The following is a 19,149-nucleotide window of genomic DNA, read 5'->3' on the forward strand; positions in this document are numbered from 1 at the left end:
TGGACCTTGTTAGCCGATCCGTTTCAACTGATCTCAACAGCCGATGTGCGATATATTGTGTTTAAGGTTTCGTATTGATGTGATAGCTGTAGTGACTGGTGGAAATATGCTAGTGTATATATGATCCTTCATGGCCCAAAATCTAATAGTGTTACGATTGTAGCAAAATAGGCAAGTCGGCGAATACTTGTCGACGGAGATACCGAGAATTGGCCTATTCGAGCTTTAAAGTTTGTCAGTTGAAGTCAGCGTACCAACCGTCTTGCACTTTTCAAGGTGACATACCAGGATTCTAACACTAATCTAAGCAATTTTCATTGCCAGCCAAGAGAAATATCAACCACATCCATGTATATCGTCATTCTGTAGCCCAGCCATGGCCCATAATTACCGGATTTCCAGGTTATCGCGCCGACAAGGGGCACCAACTTGTTTTTCAGCGTGACTTTGCTGCGACTTTGCTCCGCTGTCCTGCACAGTAGCCCCCTTTTCAGCGGATCCTTGCTTGTCAATTTGTTCGTTATTGTCATCCTTGTAGCACTCTTGAATTTCTGCAAGAAGTCTCGATTTCAAAGTCGAGTATGGCTTGAAGGTGAGCTTCTTCATCCGGATGGAAAGCTCTGAAGATATGGCGCCTGCTGGCTTGTGGAGCGTTTGTGGATACTCAAATTTGCTCAAGAAAGCAAGGGACATTTGTCCATTGTAGAAGTACATGAACTCCGAGTTCTCTTCGTCAACATACACAGCACAAGTCTATAGTAAGGTAGTTAGTTCCTGACCTTAGCCGCACCCAACAACGAAGAGTATGTTACCTTGAAAACGTGATTTTGACGAAACCTGGTTTGATGAGAACTCTTGTCTTCGGCCTGTGATTGTGCAAGACCTATAAGTACAGCGAGGATGTACGGATCACGCCACTGGTCTTCCGGCTCGAGTAGCTTCAAGCGCATCTTGCGTAACATCTCTGCCGGAGGATTAGACCGTCTTGGCCTGGGAGGTTGAAAAACACCTTCTCGTTGGATCCGGATCATTCCTTTTTGAAGGAAAGCAAAGACTGGTGCTAGGCTGCCAGACGAACGCATTGAAAAGACAGCGCCATGTAGACGATACTCATGCTTCTTGCCGAAGCAGAAGTAACCGAAGGGTCTACAGAAAGACTGTAAGAATGCCAAGAGTGATTAAAAAGTTTAAAAATCATACCTCTGGAATCGTAGGGGCCCACCATCTTCAGAAATCAGTTTCTTGATGGCTGCATTTTTCATTTCGGAAGTTGCCAAGCGTTCAGCTGTCCTTGCATCACGATCGACGGTCTTCTTACTCCCCGATGCTTCAGATGTACTTGTTTCTGAAGTTTCTGATATTTTCTCAGTAGACTCATCTATGAAGGAGCACTTCAGCAGCTCTATGTGCATCTGTATCCATTCCAAAGGCTGGACAAGAAGTCGCTCCCTTGGATGCTGGCGGATGATGTCATGAAGAGATTTTGGCTCTTTCATTGTAACGGTGAAAATTAGAATAGACAAAAAACTGACTTGAGAGGTATGCTCGTCGTTCGATATCATGCCGCCAATTTGTGGTTATTGGAACTGTTGGGACAGTGGTCGAGAAAGCGTGACGGATGTTCTTTTGGGGAATTTCAGGTTCCGCTGTCTTATATTTTCTCACGTGAGCCCCAACACAGCAACGAGTATATCCAAATGGTAGTATTCAAGCAACAAAGCAAACGCACATAGATAGGAACAAGAGATCACTGTGAGTGTTTAAAAAGGCACCACGGTAAACGGGCAGCTACAGAAACTAGCTTGGAAACTAAAATTCATGCAGCATGCAATTATTCATCATTTGATATCCTGTTTTAAATCCTACATCATATAGTTGACAAAGAGCATTTGTAGAACTCTTTCAAATCATCAGCTCGCCACTTTGTGCCCCATCCACTCTCCCTCTCAATTCGATCCAGCATGTCAAGTATCGCCTTGTGCTCGCTTGGATGGCTCATACACCGTCCGGCAACCCATAGTGGCTGAACACTATTCGTCCATGCCCCATGATGTTCATTCGACATACTTATACCACAGACCTGCCTTGCATGCCATAGAATACTTCTAGGCTTTGAGGAATGACCTAGCCGTATCATAGCTGGTTGATTTTGAAGCATGAGAATCGATGCAGTGTGGTGCATTTGGTTTCCGGACATAGCCGCAGGGTTTGAGTAGAGTATGGTTGGGAAAGGTGATGTCTCGTTCGATGGGATCGTCATGATAGGATATAGAGGTGCCGGTCGTTCCTGGTACCATTCGCAGATGTACTTCCACAACTTGAGCCACTTGGTACGGAATTTGATTTCGTTTCGAGTCGGTTCTGATGGAGAGGGCGCTAATAGATCAAGGACTTGAGCGGTTAGATATACTGCATAGTTGGCCCATTCCTCAAAGTTCGAAGCATTCCTGAACAACTCTACATCGTTCTCTATTGACGAGGTTTTCGACGCCCAGTGATTGATAGGTATGAGGGTTTTGACTGATGAGATCAGGCCGCCGCAGATATCCATACGCGCAAAGCACCAAAACAGAGCTTGCTCTGTACCTCCGACGAAACCGTTGATGCCAACGGCTTCCATGAGACTTGCGCAGCCATCTAGATGTCGTTGCCACGCTTTCGGAGAACAGCTCAGCATCTCCAGCACGCAGAGTATAACGCATGTAGCAATGACGGCCGTTCCACGCGTTGGCAGGTGTGGGAGCAGCAGATGTATTGCTTCTTGATAAAGCGCAAGACTACGGCTGGTCGCAAGGGTATGCTTGAGCTCGAGTTGTCGCGCGGACAGAGCCAGCATTGAGTATCGTAGGTGATCATTATCCTTGGTCATGGTAGGAATGATCTGCTGGAAGTGTCGGTCCCTGTCGAATTTATCTAGCCACGGGGCGATCTCGTCAAAGTAGTTCTTCCAGAGGGCGCACTCTTCCTGTTGTGACAAGAGCGGCGGCTGGGAAGACTGAAAGTCATTTATGGGAAGTGTAACCTCTGTGTCGTCTAACGTAGCACCTTCGGGCTCGGCTTCCACTTCAATGTGTGGTGTGGCCGACCTTGTAGGCGCAATTGATCGCGTCTCCTGAATAAGATGGTTCCGTAGTGTCGAATGCAATTCGTGATATGCAGAGCCTGGTAGAAAGATGCCATCTTCTGATACCCCCTCTGGTGTAAATGGTTGCAGTTGATCGATGTACGGATATTCTGTAATAATGTCAATCGGAACTGTGTCCATAGACACATGGATAGTAGGGTCAATCTCGACAGAGTGATGAGATTGGCCATTCTGGCTGAAGTAGAGCAGATCGGCAACAGCATTGTCTGTTCGACGCTGCGATGTAGGTGACGATATGTCAATTATAGGAGGTCTTTGGATAGATACATAGCCATCTGCTGTGTTGGAGCTGGTATCTGATGGTCTCTCGGTGGCGACAAGACTCGACCGACCTATGATGTCAAAGGGATCAATACAAACCGTTGGTCCTCTCAGAACATCAGCTTACCATGTGTGCGGCTCTGTGCATAACTATTGGTAAAGTTGCTACGATCTTCCTCCCCTTCATCGGTCTCGGCTCCATTGTAATCACGGATAACTTCATCCGTAACATCTAAGATCTCGAATTCCTTAGGCGGTTTCCTGCGGGCCATCTTGCGCATCGAAGGATGACGTGCATTCAAGCACCGGGCATGCTCAGCCCGGAAGGCAATCTTGAGGCCCCATTCGCAGGGTTCGTTGCGACGGCGACATGTACCGCAGGAGGGTCGAGCTTCGTCGCATTTGCGCTTCTTACGTCTGCAATTGAGACATCCTGATCGCGTGCGCTTGTGCTTTGCGGGCTCGGCTCGAGAGGGACGTTCCATAAGACAATTGTAGCCGGTGTTGGCAATAAGAATGGGTGAGTTATTGGGATGTTGGTGTAAAGGAGTGGAGATGGGGAAGAAGGGTATCAATCAGGAAAGAGATGTCCTAATTCTGGAGGATAACGGCAGTTGCAGCCAGACTTGATGCCTGCCCGATGACATAAAGGTTTAGGAATTAACAACTAAAACTCTACTAAGTTGAAACAGAATAACATGGCCTGGCAATTTTGTCTCTTGTGCTTTTGCAACGCTGATTACTTACTACCTAATGCCATCTCCTTGGATGGGATTAGTCCACCTCGGCTTAGACTTGCCCAAAACACAGCAGCATTGCAACTTGTGTGGGGATTGTCCAAAATTGCTTCATTGCAGATACTTTGATGCGGAGTTGCTAGATATATGTTAGTGTCTTCTTTCAATCCCGGTATGATTGCCGTTAGAATGTGGGGATAGGATCAATGGATTGTCAATTTGGCAATTGCAAGCGGACTTTACAAGAGACTAAAAGCAGCATGTAACTACCTGACTTACTTGATGGAGTGGTTACTTGTGTTGGAGTGTCTTGTGACCTCTCTTTGTCTATTGTGATTTAATGCCTGGCTTAATCAACATGGGAAGCTGTTTGTCCGAATTGTTTGTTTGTTTATTTACAAGACTCTTTTCATCATGAACAAAACAATTCTCAAAACTCATTTGCCGTGTATTCCCGCTGTTACAGATAAAACCCCTGAGAACATTTCGTTTATAGGTGACTATACGGCTAGAATCCACCTTTTGGAGAAAAAACAAGGCAATTAGACGCTCTCCATCCCTGAATTCGGGTGCCTAAACTCGCCGAACACGCTATCTATTGGAAAAGTTGGTTCGTGACAAGAGACAAATAAATAAGCTACCTAATTTATGCCATTTTCACAGAGCCTTTATTATTAGGCTATTTATTTCATATACTAACTAAATCTTAGAGGTCTTCCTTGTGGCGCTTGCAGATGCCTTCTGTGTTAACCCGCAAAATACAACCCCAGACGATGCTGAATGTCACAGTGACCTGACTAGGTCCCCACGGGGAAAATCGCACCAAGACCTTGGAACTAACCTTGCTTTACGCGATTCAATCCAATGGATCATAATTCTTTATTGCGATGGTACAGTACAGTAAATAATGATCGCGGTATATATATCAACATGAATTCGCCCCATCTTTTTTTGTTCGAAAGGTGTTGTTGTTCTGTATCGGATAGCATCAGCAAAAGTTACAGCTGCTGGATAGCTTCAATTACATACATTCTTCACTTTTAACTTCTTTCAATCCCTGGTCGCCCTCCATGACTATTCTCGTCGGCAAGCCCCTGGACTGGGCCATCACAGCGACTGCTGGCTCAGGTTTCCTCCTCTTCGGTTATGACCAGGGTGTCATGTCAGGCCTCTTGACAGGCACAGCCTTCACCAACACCTTTCCTGAGATTGATACTACAGCAAACGGCAACGGCAGTTCCTCTCTGCAGGGAACTGTAGTCGCTATCTACGAGATTGGATGTTTCTTTGGTGCCATCTTCTGTCTTGTGTTCGGTGAATACTTTGGAAGACGCAAGTGTATATTGATGGGATGTGTCGTTCTCAGCATTGGAGCTGCCCTCCAAGCCTCTGCTTTTGGTATTCCCCAGATGATTGTTGGCCGTATTGTCGCGGGCTTGGGAAATGGCATGAACACCAGTACCATTCGTAAGTTGGCCCAATTCCGTCAAACAAGGTATCCAGCTAACATCCTGCAGCTGTGTGGCATTCTGAACTGATGAAGGCCAATAACCGTGGAAAGGGTCTTGCCATTGAACTCGCGATCAACATCTTTGGAGTCATGCTGAGCTATTGGGTCGACTATGGCATGTCCTTTGTCAGCAACGATTCTCAGTTCCGATTCCCACTAGCCTTCCAGATCTTCTTCGCCATTCTGACTTTTATCGGTATTCTTCTCTTACCCGAGTCTCCTCGTTGGCTCATCAACCACGACCGCCATGAAGAGGCCCGCGAAGTTCTTTGGGCTGTGCGGAAGAACGCCAAGTCCATCTCGAAAGACGATGAGTCCGTCAGTCGCGCTATTGCGGAAATCCAGCATGCTATCAACGAAGAGCGAGAGGCGGCGCAGACCAGCAGCTTCAAGGCTATGTGGAAGAATGGAGAGCAGAAGTTCCTGTACCGAACAATGCTTGGTATTGGTGGACAATTTATGCAGCAGGTAAGGCATTAGACAAGCCCTTTAGGGTGACATGGCTAACAACTGTTCTTTACAGCTTTCTGGTATCAACTTGATCACATATGTGAGTATAACCTTCCAGACCCTTCAGCATGAACCCAACTGACAACTCCCAGTACGCCCCAGTCATCTTCCAGGAATCTGTTGGCATCTCGCACAATCTAAGTCTCTTACTAGCTGGCTTCAACGGTGTCGCTTACTTCTTCTCCTCTCTCATCCCAATTTGGATTATTGACCGCCTGGGTCGCCGAAAGTTGATGATGTTCGCCGCAGCTGGCCAGGCAGTCTGCATGGCTGTTCTAGCAGGAACTGTGTCGACTGGACAGCCAGGCCCTGGAATCGTCGCCATCGTCATGCTGTTCCTGTTCAGTAAGTTTTATCTAAGAAAGAGAGAGCTATGGAACTAACAGAGTTGCAGACTTCTTCTTTGCTGTGGGATTACTCGCCATTCCTTGGTTGCGTAAGTTAGAACAGTTTATGCATATGAAGCCAAGTAATAGACTAACACCATCTCAGTGCCCGCCGAATACGCCCCTTTGGCTATCCGTACTCGTGCCGCCGCCCTCGCTACCGCCTCCAACTGGATCTTCACCTTCCTCGTTGTCGAAATCACTCCCGTATCCATCTCGAGTATCGGCTGGAAGACATATATCTACTTCTGTATCTTCAACGCCTGTTTCGTTCCTCTTATCTACTTCTTCTACCCCGAGACTCGACTATTATCCCTCGAGCAGATCGACAAGCTGTTTACAGGCTCAAAGGTTCTTCTTCACTGGGATCATAGCATGGGTGTTCCTGGAGAGGCTTCAGAAAAGAGTGATGGTGAGACGGGCAAGGCGTCACATGATGAGAAAACCGAAACAGAAGTCCATATGCGTGAGTAGAACATACGCAATTGGTAGGTATTTATACAGGTTATATGATACTTCTCAAGTGTCTCTTCCGCCTTGAAGTTCAGGAGCGTTTCAATTTATGTTCATTCGACAGTATAAGGCATTGTCTCGGTCCACTGAAATGGCATCGTGGTAAATAAAATAACAATTGACAGTCCGATTGATACCTTCTATACTATATCGAAGCTCACTTCCATTTGAACCAGCTTGGTTTCTTCTTGTCAGTCTCCTGATTCTTCTTCCATTCCGTTTCCTCCTGGGCCATCCAAGCCTGCATCCTCATGCACTTCTCCTCCATTTGAGCATCCGTCAAGAAACCCCGCCCACCGTCCTCTGCAGTATCTTTATCCTTGGATCCTAGGTAGGATCCCTTTGTCACACCCAGTGTATCGCATAGCCCTTCCGACTTTTCTATCAGCCATACTCCGTGTCGGAGGCCATCGCGCCAATGCGGTGGCAGGGTCTTGTAGCCAAGCAACGCCCCAAGAAGAGCACCGGCAAAACAAGCATTTGTGTCTGCGTCTCCACCCTCCATGACAAGGTCGGTTATGAACTTTTCGAAGATAGTAAGCTGAGAGCATAGTTGGCCGGATGACTTGAGCTGGCGTAGTGCAAGGCGAAGGAGCAGAATGCCAGAGCCAAAGGTCTTGTAGACGTAACCAATCTTGTAACTCTCGTCCAAATTGAGGTCTGCGAGTTTTTGAGCTGTGGCATGTTGTCTGAACTCAGCAAGATCTAGTTGCGGCTCGTCTTGTCTGTCGGGATCTTGGAGCTCCTTTTCGCGAAGCTGGGTATACCACGCAAGACCAGTTTCGATCAAGTTGTCAACGTCTTGTTCATCGTATATCTCACCAAGTACAAGACCCCTGACGAGAGCAGTTCCAATCGCACAGGAAACCACACATCTTGGGTCCACGTGGGTAACCACGGAGAAATCGGCTGCGATCTGGAAAGTTTCCTCGATCGACTTCCCGAGACACATTAGTCCCAGCGGATGCGTTCTCATCAAGCTTCCATTGGGCGCAGCGTTGTATTTGCTCGCGACCCAAAACTTTCGAGCTGTTCCTTCAGGGTCGTCGAGATACGATTTGCTCCTAACGATACCACCAACAGTCCGCCCCAAACCAAGAGGCAGAGTATCGAGAGCTCTCAATCCCATGCGTACCCAGACTGAGAGCCTCGAGGCAAAGTCTTGCGGATCTAGCTTCTTGCCATCGCCATGGAGATACGAGAGCAGTATTAATATAGCATGGTCACTATCGTCACTCCACTCTCCAGGGCGATGAAAATTTCTGTGATGATCGCGACGAAAGGGAGTGGCTTTCTCGACAGGGAGTAGCGTAAAGGTGCGGTCGGGATAAGCCTTTGAGGAGATCTCAGCAGAGAGAAATTCGGTGTACAACCCGATTGCGTCTCCTAAGGCTGAGCCAAAGACAGTACCAATAATACGGTCTTGGAGGTGTGAGGGCTCCAAGGCTTTGTGTGCATTTGGTGATAATGATATGGAAGTCATGTCTCGAATTATGGTGAAGTAAATTGACTACGGAGATTTCATAGACATAAGAAACAAGATAAAGACTTTATTAAATACTACCTAGGTACCTACTACATACACGTTCAGCTGAGGCAGCCAAATTAATGAAACAACCTCACAAGGCACCTACCTACTGAGTTGAGGTTAGTGCCCTGATCTGGGCGGTGGCAGTGAAGACGCCACGGTACACCAGGATGGACTCTATTTTAGTCTTGACACAACTTAATTGACAGCTGCTAACAGTCTGTTTTATTGCAGCTTTTCAAGTCTTGCTTTTGATCCGTATCGTCAATAGATAAATCATTGTTCTTAGGTACTTATGCATATATGGATAACTCCCATGACGATTGCGTGGCGCCTGGAGGTATAATGATTCGTACTGTCATGTCTTCAAGACTCTTTTCCCTATCGATCAATCCCGCCCAACCCTTGCTGAAGACTCGATCCTTTGAGCTGTTGCCTCCTCTCTATTCCTTCTATGTTGATGAGATAATACAACCGTCACACCGTTCCTGCTTCTTGTACTCGTTCCCAGATCAAACCATTCGGATAGAACCTTCTTGTTGGATGGCGATTCTTGAAAGTTGTTAGACACCCGGAAGGTCGATACATGGGTCTTGCTTCTCAAACATGCCACTTACTCCGTTGGGGACGATATCACCTCATCCTTATTTCTTCGTCTTTCGTGGGGGTGATCGCATTTGAAAGTCCGGTGGAAGTTACTTTGGGATCCTAACCGATGCACATACTGCTAGAGATTTTGCAGTGTAGTGTTCATTCCTTCCTCAAACGGGTCCTGCCCAATGTGAGGCAACGGATTCTGAGTTACACAAAGCTTTTTTACCTTGAAGGATGTCTTGTTGCTCTTCTTTGCGAATCTTCTTATTTCACGCGTATATCTAAAAGTCAGCTCTTGTATTCGAATTCAGTATGTATTAAACCTGTATCTATATTTCTCTTCTGGTTGTATGTTAATCTTCGTTGAGCTTCTGACATTAAAAGGCCGAGGTAGGTACCTACTTCTTCGTGGGCTCTTTCGGTTTCTGTGTGGGTGAGTCGCCTGCCTAAATCGTTCTCCAGGTCTTTCTTTTTGTTTTACGTCGTTGTCTTCTCTAACGTAGTGCTCTTTCCGGGTATCGTTTTCATGGGTTTCGGTGGTCAGGAGCAAAGAACCTCGCAGGATGTCTATAAGAACGCCCTTCTCCCTTCTTTTTGTTCTTTTTTTTTCTCTTCTCTTTTCTCCATGGAATGAAGTAGAGTTTACTCTCGACTTCACTGATCTGAAGTCTGACGTTCAAGGTGTCGGCAGGTGAAGCGTCTTCTGAGTCCCCCCCCTCCCCCCCTCCCCCCTTGACTAACCACCCAGAGACGTGGTGGGTATAAGGTAGCCCCAGTCCAATTTTTGGTTGCTTTCATTGTGTCCCTGGTATTACACTACCTCCAGGTGATGCACAATATTTTTTCATTGCATTCAACGGCTTGCCGGTGGTGCAAAGAAGAAAACTAGCCTTCCCCTCCGTGAATGTTGTGTTGACACTAGGTCATGTTTGGGGTGGGATGACTGGAAGCTTTGTGATGAGCCCGACATGATGTCTGGGATGGGAGCGATGAATGAAGGAGTTTAGTTTGTTAGCAAAAGGGAGCTGGTCTTATTTATGGTCCAAGAGAAACAAAGCTTTGTTGTGTGCCGAAGTCTGTTTGCCACTTGTGTGTGTTAAATCCCACTCGGGTCCTGCGATATACTTTTTTGCCTTGTAAAGCGTAGTCGATGTGAACCATGCTTATTGGACTTGAACTTAATAGAAACCTCAATCCTCATTAATAAAGTATATTTCTTTCAACTATGCAGATGCGCAGTGGCCTCCATCCACGCGCAAGTCCGTCCCTGTCACGAAAGAGGCACCCTCAGACAGCAAAAACACCGCCGGCGCCTTGAAGTCCTCGGGGGCACCCAGACGTCCCAGAAGAGCACCAGCCATCCATGTCTTCTCGACCTCGGGGTTCTCTTGTAGCAGCTGATCCGTCATGGCAGTTCGAATGTAGCCGGGAGACAACGTGTTGACTCGAATTCCGTATTGACCCCATTCCTGAGCGACCGATCGACACATTTGCTGGACTGCGGCTTTGCTAGAGTTGTATGCTGTGCAAGAAAGACCCTAATTGTTGTTAGCATTGTTGTAGTTACAAGATGCGTGATTGACTTGCTCGATTGGCAATGTTGCCTGACATGCTTCCGATAATCACAATGCTTCCAGGACTGTTCTTTTCTCGTAGTACTCTTGCAGCATATTTGCAAGTGTTGAAGACACCAGTCACATTAACTCGCAGAATTCGGTCAAAGTCTGCAGCAGGATAGTCAAGAGCTGCAATTTGCTGCTGGATGCCAGCACAGGCAATGGTCCCCCAGAACGGTGCTCCAAACCTGTCAGCTTCGGCTGCGATCTCCTTCATCGCTGTCTCGACAGACTGCTCGTCTGTAACATCACATTTCCGGTACGACACGGAAACTTTGTTGGCTGTGGCGAGTTTGTTGAGCTGTGCCCACTCTGCTTGCGATGGCTCTTCGAGAATGTCTAAACAGGCTACGCTGCCACCGGCTTCAACCACAGCGATGGCCAGAGTGATACCTAAACCACGAGCTCCACCTGTGATGGCGACGGTCTTGTTCTCAAGTGAGAAGAGCTTGTAGGTTGACGCTTTTGAGGCGGGTGTTTCTTGCGACTCGGGCACATTGGCCGGGAGCTCAATGTCTGAGACGATAGCGGGAGCCATGGTAAGATCGAGGCTGTTGAGGCACGAGTAATCGATTGACAAGAGTTGAAGCTGATGAGAAATGAAATGTTGGAAAGACTCGTCAGGTTATACGGTCGTCTAGAGTATCCATTTCTGGAGATGCCAAGGTTGGTCTGACATTCATGAGTTGGCAAATTTCCATAGCAATATTCGGAGGGAAGTTGGATGCGAAGGATGATGTGTCGGAATCAGATTCGAAAGTCAATTGGAGTATTGGAAGGGGTTATTGTAGCCGGAGGTTGTCACATTGTCATGTCGTGGGGATTGTTTGGTGGACGTGAGAGGAGCTAGAATGGAACAAAAAGAATCGATCATTCTGGCGGTTACCTTATTAGTACCTAGACACAAGTTTGGGTTTGTATCACCGTATTAGCCCATCTAGTCGTCGACATCATTTTGAACAGTCTCTCGTTAGACAAACGAAATTCTTTTTCTCGGCTATTACTCCCAATTATCCATACAAAGATTACACGGTAAAAGTTGACACCGGAGCTATAACGGCATACCGACCTAATAAGGTAGCATTGATGCGGGTGTTCCTCAAGTCTAATACCAAGGTAGCATAAACTGACCTTTCAATATTTGTCTTTCCCCGCAGAGTCACCGTATTCTCAGGGGGGGCAGTTCTAAGCGCTTTCTATGGATCTCTACCCTAACCTGTAGAGGGAAAGCCGACATTCGGCTGCCTCCACATTCCCCATATAGAAAGAAGCCTTGCAGCAAGATGGCAGTCTAAGAGGATCCAATACCCCAGAACCCCACGGCGCTTTCTCTTACCTTGTAGGGAATATTCGAGAGTTGTAGCAGAACATCATCAACCTTGCGAGGACAATCACGCGGAAGAGATGCTTTCAGAAATGCTTATATCTCAAGCGAAGTTGTCGACTCGGCAGCTCAATTCATCTCCCATCCCCTGTCTGAGAACAATCGCAATCTCAACTCAAGATGGCACCCAGTGCAGTTATCCCAGAGACACAAGATGAGCACACAGCTTTATCCAACGTCGTCAAGTTGATCAAGAACGACGATGCCAAAACAATTGATCTTGCTTTGCGACAATTCCGTTGCTTGATTGCTGATCTATGTGAGCAATTCAAGGGCGGTCACCCTGGGTAAAGTCATATAGTCTTGAACAAAAGTGTCGCGTATACTGACCAGCTCCAGAGGTGCTATGGGAATGGCCGCCATTGGCCTTGCCCTCTGGAAATACATTATGCAATACTCTCCCAACGACCCGGACTACTTCAACCGCGATCGCTTCGTTCTCTCCAACGGCCACACATGTCTCTTCCAGTACACATTCCTTCATCTCACTGGCTACAAGGCCATGACATTTGAGCACCTCAAGTCTTATCACTCCTCCAACTACGACTCTCTGGCACCAGGACATCCCGAAATCGAGCATGAAGGAATCGAAGTGACTACGGGCCCTCTCGGTCAAGGCATTGCCAACGCTGTCGGTCTTGCCATGGCTACCAAGAATCTTGCCTCCACCTACAACAAGCCTAATTTCGAACTCGTCAATAACATGACGTATTGCATGATAGGGGACGCATGTCTGCAAGAAGGTGTCGCTCTTGAAGCCATCCAGCTGGCGGGCCACTGGAAACTCAATAACTTGGTAGTCATGTATGACAACAACCAGGTTACCTGCGATGGCAGCGTCGATCTCTGCAACACCGAAGATGTCAACGCCAAGATGTGCGCTTGCGGCTGGGATGTGATTGAAGTTGAGGACGGTTGCTACGATGTTGAGGGTATCGCCAAGGCTCTCATTAAAGCCAAGGAAAGCACAGATAAACCCACATTCATCAACATTCACACCGTCATCGGCGTTGGTAGCAAGGTTGCTGGTGACGCTAAGGCTCACGGTGCTGCCTTTAGCCCTGATGGTGTCAAAGCCGTCAAGGAGCACTTCGGCATGGATCCTGATAAGCATTACGTCGTTTCTGATGAGGTCTACAGATTCTTCCGTGACCGCAAGGTCCGCGGCGATCGCCTCGTAGAAGACTGGAAGAATCTCGTCGACGCTTACAGCAAAGAGTACCCCGAGCTTCACCAGGAGTTCATCAAGCGTGTCGAGGGTCGTTTCACAGAAGACTGGCGAGGTATTATTCCTGCTAAGGAGTCCCTGTCTACTACTCCCACGCCTTCTCGAAAGTCTGCTGGCATCATCTGTAACCCTCTGGCTGCCAAGCTTAAGAACTTCATGGTTGGTACAGCTGATCTGTCACCCTCTGTTAACATGATCTGGAAAGACAAAGTCGACTTCCAACATGTAAGTATCCCCTTGTGAATAAGCAGAAACCATTAGCTAACACAATCGTAGCCCGGTCTTAAGACTACATGCGGTATCAATGGAGACTACTCCGGCCGCTACATCCATTGGGGAATTCGTGAGCACGCAATGGCTTCCATCTCGAACGGTCTCGCCGCCTACAGTAAAGGCACCATCATCCCTGTCACATCCAGCTTCTTCATGTTTTATATCTACGCCGCCCCTGGTGTCCGTATGGGTGCTCTCCAAAACCTTCAAGCCATCCATATCGCCACCCATGATTCTATTGGTACTGGCGAAGATGGTCCTACTCATCAACCCATTGCTCTTGCTGCTCTCTACCGCTCTATGCCCAACATCCTGTATATCAGACCTTGCGACACGGAGGAGACAGCCGGTGCCTTCATCACCGCTCTGGAGGCAAATAACACCCCTTCTATTATCTCCCTCTCGCGACAGAACCTCGAGCAGTACCCTCAATACTCGAGCCGTGAAGGTGCACAGAAAGGTGCTTACGTCTTCATTGAAGAGGAAAATGCCGACGTCACCCTAATCGGTGTTGGTGCTGAGATGGTCTTCGCCGTTAAGACCCGCGAGGTCCTCAAGGACAAGTTCGGTATCAAAGCCCGTGTCGTGTCCTTCCCCTGCCAACGCCTCTTCAACTCCCAACCGCTTGAATACAAGCGAAAAGTTCTCCAATATCGCTCCAACGCTCCTCGGGTTGTTATCGAAGCCTATGCCGTTAATGGTTGGGAGAGATACGCCGACGCTGGTTATTCCATGTCAACATTTGGCAAGTCGCTACCTGGAAAGGACGTATACAAGTACTTTGGCTTTGACGAGGCCGTAATTGCTCCAGAAGTCGCTAAAGTTGTAGAAGAGGTCAAGAAGGAGGGTATCGAGAGTCTACGTGGCGAGTTTAGGGACCTTAACAATGTGACACATGAACATTGATGGATCAGTTAAAGATGGGTAACGGAACAGCATGGACTTTGGAGTTAGTGTCGGTAATTTATGTCACGATAGTAGCAATGCTTGCAGAATAAAAGCTTTCTTGTTATACTATCCCAGTATCAAGATCACTCTTTGTGGTGCCCTTGTATCCTCCAAATGGCATCCTGAACATGTTTGTGCCAACCCAAAACCAGGTTGTTTTCTCCAAAAAAAAGAATTACAACTATCCACAGTTTGCTTCTTCGTAATAAACTAGTAGGATGTCGTTTCCCAAACGAGTTCCAAGTAATGCCTACAGCGACTCATCCTGTACGCGACCTGCGCTATAGATGACCAAGATCAAAGTCTCAAATGACAGGATAATGCGCCCAATTCGTATGATACCGGCGAGAATCATTTCATCGTCCTGGATCTTCTTAGCCATGCATCTGTCTTCCCTGTGGACGAATGATGGTGTCTGAAGGCGGTAGTGATTGCACGCCCTCCATCACAAGCTGGCTGATGGTCTGGATACCGCCGTTAACCCCTCTGGGCCATGTTGCCCATGATTCCTGGACTCGGACCATTACGTCCTGTCCAGCATTCAATACCGAGTCCGCGATATGCTGCCCGGCTTGGCGAGTTCGTTGGGCCGTGTACACAGCGCTCCCAGTCACATTGCTAATACCGCTCTGCGCGAGCTGTGTGGACGCTGAAAGGGCTCGTTGAGCGGTCTGTACTCCGGGAATTTTATGGAAAAGGGACACTTGGCTTTCCACTCCGAGATTCTTTTCGTATTCCTCGGAATCGAAGGGTCCGATGGGAATATCGTAGTCTGACAAGTTTGGGCGCTCTTCCTTAGCGCATTGGCTATGGTAATCCTGTTCCGGGTCGCGGTCTTCTGATACCTCGATCATATCGTCGTTATCAAACATCAGGGTTTTTGAATCCTTTGCGGCTTTGGTCTTTTTATATGAGCGCTTGTTGAGCTGAGCAGCTTGAGATGCAGCTGCTAACGCAACTGCTGCATCAACTGCCGGTGTCTCGACAAACACAACGTCATCTTCGTCACCGCTGGGTGTGAATTCTTCTTCTATGGGGTCATGGATAGGAATATCCTCGAATTCGGGAGCATTCTCTTGGCTTTCTTGCCGGGGTGTAGAATCCAAATTTCGAGTCTGGGGTGTGTTGGCGTGCAGCTCAGAATCCGAAGACGCGTCGCGATTGCCGATACCCATTTTGCTTTCCCTCACTCGACCAAGTCATTTGCTTCCTTTTGACTAATAATGTATGTGCAGCCGATGAGGGAAGTGCGGCGGATATTCCAAGGAAAACAACACCGTTGAGGCAGGCGTGTGATGATATGTGGGGGTTGTGTTTGATGGAAGCCTTGAGGCAAATATGATTGTGTTTGGGTTTGGTTAGGACTTGTAGAGGAAGAAAGGGAGGGAGTTATGAGGAATTATGTGGTCGAGGATGGGCTATTCGCGAGATGGAAAGCCTGGCACTGTCGCGACAGACTGGAGGTGGGTTGGGATGAAGGGTCACAGAAGACGTGAATCACAGTCCACTTTACGCGAGTTTCTTTGACTTTCCCAGCTATTCATTACATCTTCAAACTAATTCTCTTTCAAAAGGAAAGTTTTTCATCTTTTTCACTTTCTATTCTTTCAAACAATAGTTTAATGTACTTGCTTACTCCCTATTGTCCTCCAGGGTCAATGTCACCATTTGATGTTTGACTCCTTTTCTAGTAACGTAAGCAAACATTGCTTCTACTCACCGCAATCTGTGAAAGTATTGCTGTGCGATCTCTTGGTTTGAAATTCAGTGGTCGTTTGACCTTCACTGAGTGTTGTAACTTTATATTAAATCAGAACCAGTACCAACATAAGCTTTTATGAGCCTTCAGACCCTTTATTTAAGGTACAAAGGAAATCTATTCAGAGTATGTTCACTTACAAGGTTTCTATGGCTGGGTTCAAGACCCAATCTTGTTTCTTATCATTGCTTAAACTCTGGCAGAACGAGAGGCACAGGAAAGTAACTTCGTAGTCATACTTATGAGCAGCTCAAACTGCAAAACTGGCCGAATCCTATAAATGGATTAACTCGCAAGATGCCCTTAGTCCACGCAGAAGGTTCATGTTGCAATACAGAATTTATAGAAGGTTAATTAAATGCCACGGAGCATTCTTGTCATGTTCTTTCTCGTCCACTCATTTAAATTTACTTGCTTGATACTGTTCCTCGGCACCTCCCTTCAACGATTTATATTCGGCGTCGAACTTCCGGTATACCTTTCACGAGCGCTTCGGCATCCCTTTCCCTTTGACATCTTCGATTTCTCTCGTCCCCTTTGGTGCGTGTTGATTTCATTTCCACTCATCCTTCATCATTAGCAGGATATCATTATCACCTGCACTAACTTGAAGATATTGAGAGGACTCTTCTGCAGGATGGACGAGCAGGAGCAACCCTGTGGCTCAAACACAATGGTTCTAGGGGGCTTGTCCTGCAGTGCCTGTCAACTTCTTCCCGAGAGGTATTCCCGTAGCGTATTCAAGCACGCACATGGCTTCAGAGATGACTGGGAGCCACCATTCGAGTCCGATGAGGAGCGGTACCAAATTCCCGAGGCTTGTCTCAACAGAATTCTCATTGAGTATCTCGATCTTACAATCAACACTCGCCATCTTGCTCAGGAATGCTTCAACGTGATGTCTCGGAGAGACCAAAGGATACTGGAGAGAAATCTCGAATTGATCGTTGAGTACCAGTCACGTATACGCTTAACCGAAGAACGACAAAGAGGCCGGCCAATCGACGATGGAACAGAGTCTTCCCACACTACGTTACCAGTCAGAGTATGTGTGAATAACTCTGAAGAGATCATTGCGACTATACAAGTCTGCAGGGCCGAATTCGTACAAATTGGAAGATGGTACCTGGGACATCGTCCTGGCACCTACATCTTCAAGTATCGTGGCTCTCAGACAGCAGTATACGACTCGGATACTTTCATGGATGCTCGTTGCTACACCTTGAACATTTTTGAGTACGCAGGCCAGATACCCCGATCTGAAAAGCTCCACAAACAACGATTGGGGATGCTATTCGGCAAAGTGCTACGATTGTTCATCAGCGAACTACAGGTATTCGCTGGTTTACAACATGGAGAAATGTATCCGGAACTCGAGAGGATGCTCGGCCTTGAAAGGGTCAGATCCGCCACATGGTTTCGTGAAGTCTGGAACTGTTGGAGAAATGCCAACGCGTATGCCATCGAGTGGCCAGACGCGGAAATACGAAATTGTTTTGTGTCCAATCCCAGCATACTCGAACTTGCTTGGATTTTGGACTATCTTAAACGCCGACGTTCGGGAGAAGACCAGCCACTGGAGCCTCTAGAACTGCTTGTGATCTCTGCCACGCAAGAGCAGCTACCCGAGCTTGCAACGCGGTGGGAGGCCAGGGAACAGGAAGTGGCTTGGGATATGCTCGAGTCAGGCAGACGAACGGGGCTCTTTGTATATGAAGTTACACCTGAAACTGAGGTAAGCCATCCAGAATCGTGGGGTAGTTCTTCTCGGACAATATTTGATCCGCTCGGAACCTTGAAGCTAACAATTTCCTCAGGACATTCACAACTTCTATCGCCAGGCACAGTTCAGCGACCTTCTCAACCCGGCCGTTGTCCATTCATTCAAGCCTCTCTGGAGCTATCGAGTCTCAGCTGCGGATTACCAAGTGGGCTTGTCGGAGGATACTGAGGAAGCGCAGTCTTAGGAGCACGACCGATTACCCAAGATTGCAGTCTAGTTTTTGCACGGTACCATCTCAGACCAATTGACAACAACCCCCGTTGATCTGGTGGTAATAGTTCGAAATTGGTTATTTTTCGTACTGGAAATTTGTCAAAGGCGCCCGAAAGTTATACCGGCTCCTGCCCAAAGTCAACCCACGATCGTCCCGATACTTGCTTCAAACACCACACACATATACGTTACGATGGCTTCGATATTCTCTCTCCGCGGGCTGTTCAGCCGCCAAGCTACTCCCACAGCGTCGACAACTCGTCTTTTCTCTACGACAGCAAACATGCTTGCCCGCACACCTCCGAAACCCGTCGCAAAGAAGCCCGCAGCAGCTGCTCCACGACGAAAACATGTGCAGCAAAAGTCCGAAAACTTCTACCGCATCCGTACCCTCCGCCAAAACATGTTCTCTCCCGCGCCCCCACCCCTACGTATGGCCCGTCTTCGATATCTCCGACATTGGACAATCCACCGTGCGTGGCAGCTGTTCCGTCGACAACAACACCAAGCAACCGAGCGCGAGCGTCATCGTATTTACAGCGGCATGTACAACGCCTGCGAAGAGCTGCGCAAAACAGTTGGTCCTGGAAACCGAGACGAGGGTTACCTGTACCGGGTAGCTATGGAAAAGAAGGGTGTCTGGGGAACCGATGCCATACCGATTGAATACGCACGATACCAAACAGACTTTCCCGCTAAGAATGCGTGGAACCACGACTGGAAGAGGCACAGCAACTAGGTGGGCCTGCGCGGTTAATGTA

At 47.7% G+C, this 19,149-nt stretch overlaps 8 protein-coding genes across 8 annotated transcripts; 4 read left to right on the forward strand and 4 right to left on the reverse strand.

Annotated features, from left to right (window-relative positions):
- Positions 1-214: 214 nt before the first annotated feature.
- Positions 215-3,891, reverse strand: FPOAC1_006500 (uncharacterized protein; the record flags this gene model as incomplete). The annotated part of the gene is made up of 7 exons (XM_044850980.1): positions 215-223; positions 286-292; positions 392-753; positions 813-1,146; positions 1,201-1,378; positions 2,068-3,477; positions 3,534-3,891. The coding sequence occupies 7 exons, from the start codon at positions 3,889-3,891 to the stop codon at positions 215-217; spliced, it is 2,658 nt and encodes an 885-aa protein (XP_044709692.1).
- Positions 3,892-5,213: 1,322 nt separating this feature from the next.
- FPOAC1_006501 (uncharacterized protein) lies at positions 5,214-7,023 on the forward strand (the record flags this gene model as incomplete). The annotated part of the gene is made up of 6 exons (XM_044850981.1): positions 5,214-5,610; positions 5,661-6,121; positions 6,177-6,203; positions 6,256-6,508; positions 6,558-6,599; positions 6,656-7,023. 6 exons carry the CDS (start codon positions 5,214-5,216, stop codon positions 7,021-7,023), a joined length of 1,548 nt encoding a protein of 515 aa, XP_044709693.1.
- A 196-nt stretch (positions 7,024-7,219) lies between these two features.
- Positions 7,220-8,545, reverse strand: FPOAC1_006502 (uncharacterized protein; the record flags this gene model as incomplete). The annotated part of the gene is made up of 1 exon (XM_044850982.1): positions 7,220-8,545. One exon carries the CDS (start codon positions 8,543-8,545, stop codon positions 7,220-7,222), a length of 1,326 nt encoding a protein of 441 aa, XP_044709694.1.
- Positions 8,546-10,407: 1,862 nt separating this feature from the next.
- On the reverse strand, positions 10,408-11,338 carry FPOAC1_006503 (uncharacterized protein; the record flags this gene model as incomplete). Its single annotated transcript, XM_044850983.1, has 2 exons — positions 10,408-10,722; positions 10,811-11,338. The coding sequence occupies 2 exons, from the start codon at positions 11,336-11,338 to the stop codon at positions 10,408-10,410; spliced, it is 843 nt and encodes a 280-aa protein (XP_044709695.1).
- Positions 11,339-12,304: 966 nt separating this feature from the next.
- On the forward strand, positions 12,305-14,591 carry FPOAC1_006504 (uncharacterized protein; the record flags this gene model as incomplete). The annotated part of the gene is made up of 3 exons (XM_044850984.1): positions 12,305-12,471; positions 12,524-13,637; positions 13,689-14,591. The coding sequence occupies 3 exons, from the start codon at positions 12,305-12,307 to the stop codon at positions 14,589-14,591; spliced, it is 2,184 nt and encodes a 727-aa protein (XP_044709696.1).
- A 416-nt stretch (positions 14,592-15,007) lies between these two features.
- On the reverse strand, positions 15,008-15,808 carry FPOAC1_006505 (uncharacterized protein; the record flags this gene model as incomplete). The annotated part of the gene is made up of 1 exon (XM_044850985.1): positions 15,008-15,808. The coding sequence occupies one exon, from the start codon at positions 15,806-15,808 to the stop codon at positions 15,008-15,010; it is 801 nt and encodes a 266-aa protein (XP_044709697.1).
- A 1,257-nt stretch (positions 15,809-17,065) lies between these two features.
- On the forward strand, positions 17,066-18,359 carry FPOAC1_006506 (uncharacterized protein; the record flags this gene model as incomplete). Its single annotated transcript, XM_044850986.1, has 2 exons — positions 17,066-18,127; positions 18,210-18,359. 2 exons carry the CDS (start codon positions 17,066-17,068, stop codon positions 18,357-18,359), a joined length of 1,212 nt encoding a protein of 403 aa, XP_044709698.1.
- Positions 18,360-18,581: 222 nt separating this feature from the next.
- On the forward strand, positions 18,582-19,127 carry FPOAC1_006507 (uncharacterized protein; the record flags this gene model as incomplete). The annotated part of the gene is made up of 1 exon (XM_044850987.1): positions 18,582-19,127. One exon carries the CDS (start codon positions 18,582-18,584, stop codon positions 19,125-19,127), a length of 546 nt encoding a protein of 181 aa, XP_044709699.1.
- Between the last annotated feature and the right edge of the window lie 22 nt (positions 19,128-19,149).

The sequence above is a fragment of the Fusarium poae genome, chromosome 2 (assembly GCF_019609905.1).
Source record: "Fusarium poae strain DAOMC 252244 chromosome 2, whole genome shotgun sequence".
Lineage (NCBI taxonomy): Eukaryota > Fungi > Ascomycota > Sordariomycetes > Hypocreales > Nectriaceae > Fusarium > Fusarium poae.